A 14,752-nucleotide genomic window follows, 5' to 3' on the forward strand; every position below is an offset into this window, starting at 1 on the left:
TTAGCAAACAGAGACAAACAAGCAGTAAAACACACTACCCACCACCCCCCCCTTGCCACACTCATACAGATTGATAATGGCGCGTGCACAACAACACAACACACGAGAATGGATGGTGGCGATCGGTAAACATAATAAAAGTCTTTTATTCTTCCGCCTTGCCGATTGTTTCATCGTTTGGATTGGTTTACACAGCAAGCACCATACAAAAGCATTCCCCCAACGGGGCTGGCTGGCCACCCGTCCGGTTTTGCGTGCGTAAGCACACATACACTCACACACACACACACCACATACACAATGAGATTGTAATATTTTGTATCACTTTCCGAGCCGGTTGCGCCTCGACGGTAATCGAAAGGCGCCCCCGTTTGTAATGGGCACACGGTACAAGAACCTTTGGGCCACAAGATTCGTTTCGCGTTCGAGCGGGGAACTTGTGCTGCATCATTCCATACGAACGCCCGGTCACCTCCGACACGGTACGAGAGCCAGTGCTTCAGCCCAGTCAAGCATCCCCCCTTCTCCCTTTCTCCCTTATTCTCCTTCCATCCCACTATGCTCTTCCCCCCTCACTCCACAACTCTCCTACTTCATCTCAAAAGCCTTAAACACCCTGCAGGATGCGAAAGCGTGCTGTGGCAGTCGCTTTTGTACTCTAAAGTCGAATTAAGCACTGACTTGTAGCCAGCGAGGCGTTGCCTCAGCTTTACCGTCCGGCGGGTGGCGAAGTGTGTTCCACCGTGGCAAGTATCGCACTTACGGAATGTCGCCGAAACACCCCGCCGGGGGGGTGGGGGTGAGGGGGAGTGAGGAACGGCGACATGCGGCGTCGTTTTACATGAAGCACCATCTAATAAAGTTAACTGCTCCATTCTTCTCGATTGTTTTCCGCTTGGTCGGCGACGATGGGTTGGCGACCTTCTTACACACACTGCTACCATCACCACCTTCTCCCACACACGTGCTCTCCTGCTCACTCCCGTGCATTCATTATCAACATTCTCATCGCGAGCACCAGGCACAAGGAGAATGTCCTGCGATGCCCGGGGCACCGTACATGGCATATATGAGATGAGATCGAGTGAGGTTGCCTCCTAGCGCCACCATCCCTTTCTATTTTCCATCCACAACAACTCCCAACAGTGTGGGACAAACAGTAGGCAACGGTTGATTATGAAGACAGTTTGGTTGTTGGTTTTTGCTGCAAGCATTATTTTACAGCAGTACGAACACCAAAAAAAAAAAAAAAGGTTGTCTAACAACGCAAAAAAAAAAGGTTCGTCGCTTGGTTTGTCACGCACTGTATGCCCTTGCCAGTGTCTCGAGGACGTGCTACACATCACCGTTCTGGCTGCCGGTTTGTTGTATTTTTTTTTTCACCAATTTCTTACAAGTGTTGGCCCCCACCAGCAAGCTCTCCCCCTTTCCGCCCCCCCCCTCCTCTTATTTCCCCCCTCCAGAATCTTTTATGCTTATGCTGCCTCTCATCCGCGTTACATCCATTTACGGGCAAGTCTGGCGGATCACGCGCTGGCATGAGTGCGATACTTAGCAAACATTTATTAACGAATTTCTGCCACACATTCCGCCTGGAATGCCTTTTGCCATACCACCAGCCACCCAAGCGGACCCATTGCGTCCCATCCTTCGCTCTTTTGTGATTTTCGCTTCGCGCTGGCTCGGTAGCTCGGTGCTTTATGCTTTTGAGATCGAAATAATAATGGGGGGGGGGAAAAAATACAGGCAAAGAGGGGGCAGTAGAGTGAGGAAGGGGAGGTGTATGTGTTTCGGTAATTCCACCTCACCTACCTTTATCGCAGCTCATTTGCTATTCTTCCCGTCACCGTGCAGGCGCGAGGCACACGCAGGCACGCTGATTATATATATCGCATGAATAGTGGGTTCGATGATGCGTAGACGTGCGCCATGATTGATCCTTCCAGAATACAAAGCATTTTTTGAAGTTTTTTGTTTCCCGTTTCCCGTACTCCCGTACATCACGTACCGGTTCATTTAACGCATTCTCGCCACCATTTTATAACAATGGGAGTTAAAATTTACCTCTACTAGCGCGAAAACCGGACAATAAGGGTTGTAATAAAATCAGGATTATGTTTTCTGCTCCAGCATTTTAATGGTGCGGATAGGATTACGCACTGCAAAGTATGGCGAAAAGGGGAAAAAGTGCAATTTTTGATAACAACCACAAAAAAAAACTATACACAATGGTTTGAAGCTTTTCCAAAATAATTACCACTCACGTGCACCTTTCGGAGTTATCGGTGCGCCGTAGGCGGTGAAGGTATGCAATTAATTTAAAATTACTATAATGATAATATTTATTATTATTTATTTAAAAAAATAAATTATAATAATATATCATAAATTATAATAAATGAAAAAATTAAATAAATAAATTAGAATAAATAATTAGTAAAATTATTTTACTTTTCAACATCTTTAGGGCAATAAATTGGATCGTCTCCATGAAATTGTTTGCCACTGGTAGATGGTTTTATATCAACAGCTCTATTTGAGTCCAATAATTTTGTGAAGCTTTAAACAAATATCGTTTACCATGTCTTAGACGACAACCTTTTTTAAATTATATCCTAATCTGGTTAACCCAATGTGCACACTGTATCAGTCAAATTGTTCACAAAGGTACATCAATTGTAACCATAATTAAATTATGGTCAATTAATTAAATTAATTAAAAATTCAAAACCTTGCATTAGATTATTTAAAATGTTTAAATGAAGATTTCTTGCTCATAAATTACCAACCAATTTTGTTTAACTTGAAAATTCTTCCTACATCCTATAGAAGCTCTTTAACCTTTGAAAAATCAGTAATGGGTTTTAGCAATTAATCAGCAATTAATAGTCATTTTATTCACATAAACTTCACTGCTAGAGTTGTGTAACGATTAATTCCTTTAGCCCATGTAATGACGTATTCGGTTGAGTTCTCACTATTTAAGTATTACATCTTAGCACAGAACTGTATATAAAATGTGAATAGCTTTGGCTCTCACAAGTCTTCGACCTAGTTCAATTATCAATAGGAAAGTCGCTTTTAGTTTCACTTATGCTGGATTCGAGGAAGTAGAAAAGAAATCTTATTACTCCTTCGTCCCACGTCTATCGCCGGCTCAGAGTTTCACGATTCAAAGACAGCTTCGTTGTCAGAGCGAACAGCATCGAGAGGATGGCAGCCCGTTCATGCTCTCCCTCCACTAACCCCCCCCCCCCCCTCCCGCAACCAATGAACTCGGTGTACTGTTCCCCTTTGAAGAATTTCTACCAATCATCGGATCAAAGGCATACGCTGGCAGCTTGATGGATAGCTACAATAATGACACCGGCATCTGATGCGATAACGAAGCGTAGGGGCGAGGGGGACTGCTTAAAAGCTGTCCCAGCGGTGTGAGAGCACCGCTGGGACCTAATACTAGTTGACTGATGTGTTTCCAATGAACCGTGCATCGGATGAGATTGTGAATGCCCAGAGCACCCAGGAGAAGTACAGCAACGCTTTGCAGAAGAAAAGCACGTTCGAAGCTAGCGACTTACTGTCAACGGCTCGAAACAAATATCCGGTCATCATTTCGATATCTACCCTGCCCCCGTTTGTTTGTTGTTTCAACAATAAGCATAAATATGACGCATGAGGAATAATTTGAAAACAAAGAGAAACAAAATCCTCCCCGGGGTGCTGTAATAGTTCCGTTTCACAGTGCATTTAAATACTTGCTCGCTTTTACCATCTATCGGGGGCATTTCCCACCAGGGCAGCAATAATATGCCAATCGGCCTGCAGACGGCATAACGCTTCGCTACCTTATTGTCCACCCTACATCACATTGTGTGGATTATTACTCACCTGCGAAGAAAAGAGGAAAGAGAAAATGCGGAAGAAAAAGGGAAACCGAACCCGGCAGGAGGGAAAGGGGCAGGCAGGGTGTCCAACATCAGCAAGGGAGCGGGGAACGCCGGAAAAGGATGGTGTGGAAAGACGGGGAAAAGAAAAAGAGAAAATCGATCATTTAGTCATTTTGTTTCAATAGACACCAACACACAAGGAAGCTGCGTACGGCTGCATCATTTATTTTGTCTTCGAATGGTTTGTAGCAGTATTTGTTTGTTTTTTGTTTTGTATTTGTGATCGTAATTAGCATGAAATGACTTCGAACAAATGAGTGAAAGGCGAAAACAAAAAACTGGAGTATATAAGTCGGTTGTGAATTTCCCGCAACCCACACCTAAAATGGATAACAGGCACACCAAAGCGAAGCCACATACATCCTTACGTTACGATAGCGTCGTGTGCGTGGCCGTGTGTGTGTGTGCAAAACGTAACCTTGTTCTGTTGTTCTTGTTGTTGTTCTTTTTTTCGGACTCGCTCGCCCTTTACAGGTGCGAAGGCTGGGAAACGCAAACAAAAGCATCTCATGAACAAGTACATGCCAGGTGGTGTGAATGTGTGTGAGAGTGTGAAAATGTGTGAAATAAGCAGAGCAAAATGCGAATGTTTGTTGGTATTTTATTTGCACATCAACTATGTCCTTAATACTACTACCGGCAGAAGCCATTCCGGAAGGCTCGTTCGTTGGCTGAAAGCATCACAGGCTAGCGACTACAAAGCTACAATCTCGCCAAAACAACAAAAAAAAAAACGGATACGATTTTTCTTGTCACAAGCAGATTGCACTTTACCGATGGCACTTTTCTAAACGAAATGTTTTTTTTTTGTTGCTGTTATTTTATTTCTCGTTCGACTGCTAGGATAGAAACGGTACGTCGGACAGGCACCATATGGGGAAGCAACTTCCATCGTGCCCGAAAGCACATCTTCGAGATGGTCAATTTTTCTCTATCTGTCTATCCTCCCCGGTTGGGTTGCGATGGAGGCGCCTAGTGCGATCGAAATTTCAAATGGAGGCGCCTGGTGTTTTACGAAAATGAAATGGAGACGCCTAGTACTTTATTAAATTACGAGAAAAAATAACATTGGAAGCTGATTAATTTAAAGTTACAAGTTATTTGAAATTATAATTTTTATGTTTAAAAAAAACAGCTATTATGTGTAACATTGTTTCGATACTTTTACAAATAGTAAATTAAAGTTAGTCTTTATCTCTTAAAAATAAACAAGATTTACAAAACTATGAAAAAGGCTTATTTTTCTTAAACTCTCGTTATATAAATATATACCACACTATCCCATTCCCTAACAGCTCATATAAGAAAAGGACCTCTTTTGTACACGGTATCACGGCATGCCCGCCATCCCGGGCGTAATCGTTCATATACATAATCTATCATGCTGATCCACTCACTAGTCCATTATCGTAAATGATCGTTACGCTGCACGTAGCGCACGCTGCAGCATTGGCCACTTGCCATTTCCCTATCCGAAGCGTGACCCGCACAGTAACACCTGCATCAGTCCTTACGCCTTACGTCTGTTTATCGGCTTTCGGCCCACTCGGTACGTTATCGTGGATGCTGCTGTTTTGCAAAATGGACGGAAAGCACAAAAATCATACCACCATACCAACCGAAAAAAAAAAAGTAACAAGCTTCAGCATCGCAACAGATCGAGTGCAAGCACAGACAGCAAACAGACACTCAACGGTGGTGCCAACGGTGCGTGTTTATCGCGCTCTATCTTTCGCTCCCGCACGGCCATTGCTGGCCCTTCCTCTCTCCTCGCTCGGGTTTGGCCCATCTCAAAGCGTAATAAGAAAAACAAAACCTTACACATACACTCGTACAAAATTAGACCGCGCTTTCATCATCATCCCGATCTTTCGGTTTGCATGCGTTCGAGAGTAAACGTAAGTACTAGTTAGTTGGACTTTTTGTTTTTCTTTTTTTAGCTTCATTTTATTCTTCTATCGCAAAGTTAGTAGCGTTTGGCAGCTTATTTAGGTAATGACTTTCACTTTTACATGCGCCACATAAGCTGTCGCGCGCGCAAACGAACCTGTACGGAGAACGGAAAGAAAAGTAATTAGAGGCACCTCACATAAACAAAGCGGCAGCGCACAAACGTAAAGACACAGAGGGACATTTACAAAGATGTGTGAGAAAGAGATAGGCTCAGACACAGGGACAAGAGATGCAAACGGTAGGCAGAAAGTGGAGGCCCGAACGCCCAGTTTGTACGGTAAGGGAGGGAGTGAAATGGTGGGAGGGGGGGAGGTAAAATCAGGGGCGGGTGGGAAGTGGTATTTAATGGGAGATACTTTTATGCCTCATAATTAAGTGAGTTTTGTTATATGCCTAAGCAAAGGGGACCGGAGGGGATGCAGATTTAAGGGATGGGAAAATCGGGAGATTCGAGACACGGTAGGGTGAAAATTACTTTGCCAAAAACCACCGTGCACGGAGGAATATGCTGTACCTGTTAGTAGGAAACTGCACACTCACTGACGATCGACCAGTAAACGGTACAACAAACGAACAACGAAAAATGTACTTCACAACTGTGTTCTTGAAGGGTTGATTTGTTTTTGTGTCACTTTATCCAACAAAAAGACGTACGGTTTGCTTCCTAGTTATACTTTACATTACATAAAAAAAAAACAAATGTTCAAGAGTTCCGATCTTGATTTAAAATGGTCAATCTTTAACAACTGCAGCTTCGCATTCGCCACACTTAAAGTATCGTCGATCCAGCACAGCTCAACAATACACAAAAAAACAGCTTTATTAAAATGTTGATTGAATGCATTTATTCCATCCCAGAATAGAACCCGCTCTAACTGGGTCATCTTAAGGGACGGGCAGAGTCTTTGTTCTCTCGACAGGATTAAATCGGAAAACGAAACAAGACAAAATGGGTGCACCGAACAATTTCACGGCACGGTGCACAGCTCTTGTGAAGTATGCATTTTTGCTCTGACATGGATTCTTATGAATAACACACTGGATTTCATCGATTTCTTGGCTTAGGCGGAAAAAATCAAATTTTCCAGCATTTTAGAAACAGATTTAACCTTGAACGATTTGTTTAATTAAAATTTTAAAATTTGTAGGAAATTTTACGCAACTACACGAATTCAGTATCTGTTTTCAAATATCTTCTTTTTGTTGACATCTGAACTTTAAACATAAGAAAAATACGAAACATAACAAAATAATAGCAATTATAATTTGGTACAAATTTAATGTACTTAAGTACTTTTCAGTAAATTAAACAAAGTAGAACCATCCTTTTTCATAAAAAGCCTATACTTAAAAAAAATGAATTGTTTTAAATTGACAACAAACTTTTAAAATTATGAACACGAATCATACTATAATACCACAGATTAACATCCATCGAGCGCATGACCCTATCGATAGCTTTCAAGACCCAAAGCGATGGCGCCAAACAAACACACCTACCGCACTCGGTCGGTTGATTTTTAACAATCACTTCGGGAAGTTTTAAATGCAAGCAAACCCATTTTTAAAAAAAAACATCAACCACCATTATTATTGCTCGTAGTAATTATCCTCATGGCAGGGGGGGGGGGGGGGATTCCGCTTGGTCGTCGGTTGGTGAACTAGCTCCATTTCCCAGACACGCGATATCCACCACAGCTGGGTAAAATCATAGCACGGCTAAATACGCATGCAAATGAGCTCCGTTTTTTGCCGGAGTGAAAAATCCACTACCCTTACCGTTCGGGGGTTTCCATTTCACAGGGGTTCGCGTATGCGGAAGTGAATAGTTTGTGGATTAAAAAAAAACAAGGGCGAAGAGAAACAGGGTTGATGGGAGCATTCCTTTTTTTTCGTTCGAGCGAACTTCACAATACACTCCCCAGTGACAGTGCTGCCCATTAATGACGTCTCGACATTTTTGAACCACATACACTCATACACTCTCCGGTGGGTATTTGTAAGTGGATGACACACTCACAACATGTACACGTGTTGGTAAAAATATTAATCTGTCTTAGTCATGATCACAGGCTAATGAGATAATTTATAATATTAAGCAATGCGACATGCAACTCACGAACACTTGTTTGCATGTTCGACGGTCATATTTTTCTACGCTTGTGCAGGGGTTTTCAAGCTGCTAGAAATTCACAAAAGATCATCAAAATCGCTATCATTGAATGACACAACAGGAATCAGGAATAATACAATTGCAGCACATGGTAGCACAACTGTGTCATTAATTATCACAAAACCAATATGGCGGCAACAGTGAGGCATAAAAGTGCGAACGATGAAATGAAAAATTGCTATGCAGTAACTGAATAACATTGTACAAAATGAAAACTGGACCTTGAAGCCGTATATAATATTTACTACCTTGTTTAAACTTTTTTTTTTATTGCTTAAATTTTTGCAGACAAAAGGTCAAATTAAATAGTCAAAAAAATTCGCATTACATTAGCAAAAAATAGTCCTTTTTCCACGCGTTATTAAAGTGCAAGATAGTTTATAGTATTGACGAAACAAAAACATGTTTCTATCGTAAGTTGTGTAGATTTATCTCCTGGTAAATTGTTCAATCCACTAGCATTTATACTTCATTAATACCTATTTATTAATTTTATGCTATCATGTGCCATTATTACGCTATCATCTGCTGCAATCGTATTATATCTGATGTGCTTATGCCTTCGGAGACCATGGGGTTTCTTATGCTGCTTTTTTTTGGTAGACATAAAGTGTTGATTTAACATCAGAAAACCCTGCAATAGCATATTACGCCCCTCCCTATTTGACTGAACTGCCCTTCTGCTCGTAGCGTTGATTGTAAAATTAGCTTAACGTGAATATATGTGCCATATCGTTTTGCTGGTGTATGCCATGTGGAGCTGCTGGAGCGAATAAGGAATACGGTAAGCAAGTACGTGTATTGGTGGTATTGTATGCGTGTGAACATTAAGGCAAAAGCCAATAGACGGATTAATACACAGGCACCCAGGTACAGCATAATTCATCGCGCGTACAGCGTAATCAAGAGGCAAGAAAGGAGCAGGGCGTGTAGATTTCAATACGAGACAGTGTGCAAGGGGTGTATGTCTATATTGTATACCTGCATACGGAGGTTTGGAACTGGAACCGGAAGTTCGGAATGTGTGCTACAAAAACAAAAAACATAACCAAGACAAAGCAACACACAAGGACTTGGGGGGTGGGGGGGAAGGTCCTTCAGGCCGGTAACATTAAGTACGGGATCAGCGATGTGCGAATCTTCGGCAAGTGTTTTCCAAATCTACAACAGAAGCTCCGAACGGGAAGCGGTACGCTCCGAGTGCGTGCGATGGTGAAGGGGAGGTTGTTTTTTTTTTTTTTGCAGTAACTTGCAGCAGCAATAGGGCGAACCAGTGGCCCAACCAACAGCACTTTGTAAAAGAGTGTGAAAATAAGGAAAACGGTAGTGGGGAGAAGAAGGGGGCAGGGGCTCCGTGGTGCAGAGGGGAAGAGCGGAGCGGGAATGGCAGGAATAGTTACTTCGATTGGTGTTGCTGGTGTCGCGCCGCATCCCCATTGCTGGCGGCCGGTTGCTGTTGATTTTGTTGCTGCTGCTGCTGCTGCTGCTGCTGTTGTTGCGCCTTCGCCGCGAGGTCCTGCTCGCTCGAGTCCTTCTTCCGGCGGGGCCGCCTCATCAACGGATCCGTATCGGTGGCGCCAGCCCCCCGCCCCGCCGCACCCCGGTTCCTTGCCGCGGCACCGCCACCACCCCCTCCACCGCTGCCGGTTGGGCCGGTGGGGTGGGGTTTTGGTTTCGGCTGTTCCTGCTCCTTTACCGTTGGCAGGCCCCGCTTCGCCTTCCCGGTTGCCTTCGTGCCTTTGTTCGTGTCGGTTGCACCGGTTCCACCACCGTGACAGCAGGTGGCGGTTGAGGTGGAGGACGAACGGCGCCGGGTTTTACAGTAGCGGGCGAAGAAACACTGGCAGGAACCGGACAGGTTCGAGTCGTCGATCGTGTGCGGCGTGTCGACGGTGTACTCGGAGTAGAGCGACACGGTACCGGCGGTGGCAAGCGGCGCCAGCTTCGTGTGAATGTTGTTGCCGTTGCTGTTGTTGTTGTTGTTGTTGTTGAGTTGATTAAAGTACTCGTGCTCGTCCAGGTACGCCTGCTGCAGGTACAGCTCGAAGTTGAGCCCGTTCGCCTGCACCGGGTTAACGTACAGATGGTGTCCGCCACCATTTTGCTGCATCGGCAGCACGGTTGCGGGCGGTTGTTGTTGATGCTGCTGCTGCTGTTGAGGCATCTGCTGGCTGTTGTTGTTCTCGATGTCAAGCTGCGAACGGTGCTCCTGCTTCTTGCGCTCGTCCTTGCCGTGGGCGTAGTGGTGCTGCGTCTGCAGATAAGCGCCGGGGGGTGGTGTGCTGGTGGGCGGCGGTTGCGTTGCGGGCGTCGTACCGAGAACGGTCGTTGGCATAGTGGTACCGTTCCGGTGCGGCGGTACCGCAACCGTTGCCGGCTGCTGTACGGTGGCGGTTCGGTTCGCTTGCTGCGGTGGAAGCGGCGGTGCGGTGGGAGCACCGGCGGGGGGTGCGGTATTGCAGCACTCCAGCGATTCGGCCCCGGTACTGGCGGCACCCATTGCCGCACAACAAAACGCGCTGCTTGTGCGTCCGATTGCCTACCTGCAGGCGCTTTATGCGATGCTTTCGTTTGATCGTTGTTTATGAATTGATTTCACGTTAGACAGCACACTTATCTTATCGTTGTGTTGGTGTGATTTAAGTACCGAAGCAACAAACGACTATTGTTTCACTTTTATTTATTACATTCACTTACAAACACACACACATACACACTCGCACATTTAAATAAAAACACTTCCAATTTGAACTGTTTATTCAAATTAATTCAATCCCTCATGCTATTTATTATAAACACTGGCAGGTGGCCCAAAACACGTTAATGACACTTTCTTCTCGGTGAAAAATTGTCCCTTTTTCCAGTTGAGCCGTAACGAAATGTCTAACCGGTGGTCTTATTTCACCCGGACTTTACGTCCGATTTGCAGACGGGCTTGCCAGTTAGTGTCCCCGACGGTCAGAGGCGCGCCGTTTTGCCAACAAACACACTCGCTCACACACACACATACCAATCCACACCGTGCACATGCAAATCCAATGGAGCGGTTTTCTTTGTTTTCGCCCCTTTTTGTTTTCGGACTTTCGGCTTCATACAACAACAGCACAAAAAATGTTTTATGCCCCCAAGTCTAGCGGTCCAGTCTGTCCAGCACGACTATTTGTTCCAAAACACGCACAAGCACTCATACACACACATTATAAAGCACGACAAACCCAAGCGAATGGAGTGTTGGAGAAAAAAAAATCAACAAAACCGCACAAACCCCGTCGACGCTCGGTGTGACTGGTTGTGGTCAGATTTTGTCCCAACCCGGTCCCGGACTGCACCAGAAGAAACGAAACGAAACGTTGCTTTGAGCGCGCGTTCGAAATGCGCGCGCGAGGGAGAGAAAATTAGCTAGCGAGAAACAGTAGCAGAGACGAGGGCGTAATGGCGAGGCAACCAAACAGCAAGAAAAGAATGCAAAAAAAAAGGGCTCGGTTCGACAAGCTCTCCAAGATCTGGCGCTCCATTGAAACAATCCTAATTACCGACAACACTCCAAACCACACCACAAAACTCCCCCGTGTGTTTGTATTGTCAACAGATTTTATGCATCCCTTTCTTTTGTGTGCTTTTTTGCTCGTATTTTAAATTGTTCTTCTTCAGCAAATCGGTTTGGCCCACGGTCAAAAATGCCAATTTCGGTACACAACGGGTGGTTCGGAAAATTGGCCATGGAGCTGATTTATTTAGTGGAAAAAGTGTCCATTTGATCCCACCCTCTCTATTGCCCCCATCGTTTCATCCCCTCCACACCAACCCCTTGCCGACTTCGTAGACTTTCGTTTCGGAAATCGTTATTGTCCCGGTGGGTGCACGAGTTTTAAATCAATGGCCGGGCGCCACTTGTCAACACCCCGACGGGACAGTGGGAAGGGAACCCGACTTGAACCCACTTTTTTTATTCGCCTGCGAGTGTGAGAAATGGGAACCACACCCGAGACCGTACAATGGATCATTTGTTTGGGAAAAGATTTTATCCTCTTTGCTTTTATTTTCTTTTTTGAGTTGTTATTCAGCCTAAAGACAAGAAATTTAATGTTCCATTTTTAGCCGAACATAACTGCTGTTAGGGGTGACAAAATGGAGTCGTATGAAATAGTTACTTAAATTATGTTGAATCATAATAATTTTTGATGAAATATTCAAGGATAAATTGAGATAAAAGAAGGCTTAATATAAATTAATATTAGTATATTAATATAAAAATTCTTTAAATAATTGTAAAAAAGTCTAATAAATTGCCCTTTACCCTAATGAAGGTACCGATGGCAAATTGTCTGTTCTGATATTATTTATGTCACAAGAAAATGTTTTATTTGTCTTTAAATTTTTGTGTAAATATTTTTCGTAAGACTGAGATTTTATTTTGATAAGGAAAACAAAGACGAAATCAGTTAATATTATTAAAATTAATTACAAATTATATCGTTCAATCGGATCACTTAAAATTAGCAAAAGGTCACCAATCACGTTATAAAGTAATCTTTCAATAAAAAAAACCTAAAGAGTCTTTGACCCAACATAAGAAAATAAGCCAATGGAAGGTTTCGAATAGATACGACTCTACATTGCACCTGTTCAAACTGGTCCTTTGCAAATGCGAGAAAAAGAAAACGGAAGCGATGGAAAGCGGCTAATGAAGAAGCCCACCCAACCACAACGCTAATGAACAGAGTCAGTCGCGAACGGGCAGCATTCGTTGCAGTAAGAATCGTTCTTATTAGCTTTGTTTGCCTGCCGCTAGCCCTTCCCACTTTCTTCCTCCTTCCTTTTTTGTGCTGTTCGTCCTTCTGCCTGTCAGCCTACGAGAGCTATTTTATTCGTTCGTCTAGGCCGCTCTACCCGGCATGTATGTGTGTGTGCGCGCAGTTTTCCACCTCAGGTTGGTACGAGGCGTTCGAGGACCAAGGACTGTCGAGCCTGTCGAGCGCTTTCACCACGCGACGGCGGGTTTTGGGCAACGTGTTGCAAAAAGGTGTTTAACGGGTACGAAATACGAAGGATACGGCGATGTGCGGGAAAGAGAACCGCTGTAATACGCCGCTCTCGCTCTCGCTTTCACCGACCACTGGCTGGGCGAGTAAAGGACGGGCCGTATAGACTGCAGATTTTTTCGTACGTGAATCTCGTGAGCGTGTCCGCCTGCCGCTCGGTGGAATGCCGGCTCGTGGCGAAGGTCACCGCTAGGATTGACTGTAGCAAAAAGGATAACACACATTTTACGTAAGATATGCTTGTGAAAGACGCACCGGCTAATTCGATTCGTAGACCTTTTTTTCCCCCTTCTAAGCAACACGGCAAACGAAGGTACACCACGGCATACCGAAACGGTATACTAACGTAGATAAAATTGCCCAATATATATGTACAGACGGATAAAGCTTCGAAAAAGGTAAAAAAATAGCCCACATTAAGGTGACACTAATGTGCAAACAGAGAAGAACTACAGCCAAATATTATAAAATAATAAAATTCTCAAACGAAATACAATCTAGCGAAAGCTGAGAAATTAAATTAGGTAAAGAATAAGATAAAGAAGCTGATAAACTTTTGATAAAGCACACTGTAAAGGCTATAAAATAATTCATTTTTTTAATAAAAGTATAAATTTGTGTAAAAATACATGAATTAAATAATTAAATAAAAAAACAAGATAAAGAGAAAAACATAAAATAAAATAAATTATAATCATACAGAACGGTTTTGAAAAATCTTCTAACCATCGTTAGGCGCTTTTGATAAATCAACAAACAAAAATGGCTGCTCTAGAAATTAGAGGTAAAGAACAAGATAAAGAAGCTGATAATTTTTTGAGAAAGCACACTATAAGGGCTATGAAATAATTTATTTTTTTAATAAAAGTATAAATTTTTATATAAAAATAAATAAATAAATAAATAAATAAATAAATAAAAGACAAGATAAAAAGAAAGGCATAAAACAAAATAATTTATAATCCTACAGGGTTTCGCGAAATCTTCTAACCATCGTTAGGCGCTTTTGGTAAATCAACAAACAAACATGGCTGCTCTAGAAATAAATGTCTTCGCTTGTCTCGTTGCTGCGTTGATCCAATAAGCGTTACTGTTTCCTCCAGCCATTTTTCACTGTTGCAGCATTTATATGCAGGTCTGTATGTGAGCTTTGTATAATGTTGTCCCCAAGTGGCATGTTCAACCTTGATAACAACCCAACCCAAAAAGGGCCAAAAAATTAGTTGTGCGGTTGCAAAACAGGATGCGTTCGAAGCTACGATGCGAAACAAAGGAAACGATTGGGTCCACGCATTGGACGAAGCAACAACACACAGGCAAAAGGGATAACACGCGTCGGCTAATAAGTGACGCGGTCTCTCCACCAGCGCCGCTTTTACAACCTGCAGGCTTGCGAGGACTTTTATTGGCTTTCCGTCTCCTTTTCGCATTGATTTTTTCTCTCGCACTTTGATCATTCGCACACAAGCATGTACGCTCCATTGCTTGCTTTGCTTTGCTTGCTTGTGTCTCACCCACACGAGCGCCAACGTTCTCTGGAAAATTGGTAGCGCTTGTGTGGGTCCCCAAAAAAACCCAGTGGCCCCTCGGTGCTCAGTACCGTTGGGCCATTATTTGCTCTTACTTTCTCTCTCTCC

At 43.5% G+C, this 14,752-nt stretch overlaps 1 protein-coding gene across 1 annotated transcript; it reads right to left on the reverse strand.

Moving 5' to 3' along the window:
• Positions 1-9,469: 9,469 nt before the first annotated feature.
• On the reverse strand, positions 9,470-10,573 carry LOC128306629 (uncharacterized protein DDB_G0283357-like). Its single transcript, XM_053044194.1, has one exon. The coding sequence runs from the start codon at positions 10,571-10,573 to the stop codon at positions 9,470-9,472; it is 1,104 nt and encodes a 367-aa protein (XP_052900154.1).
• Positions 10,574-14,752: the final 4,179 nt, after the last annotated feature.

The sequence above is a fragment of the Anopheles moucheti genome, chromosome X (assembly GCF_943734755.1).
Source record: "Anopheles moucheti chromosome X, idAnoMoucSN_F20_07, whole genome shotgun sequence".
NCBI lineage: Eukaryota > Metazoa > Arthropoda > Insecta > Diptera > Culicidae > Anopheles > Anopheles moucheti.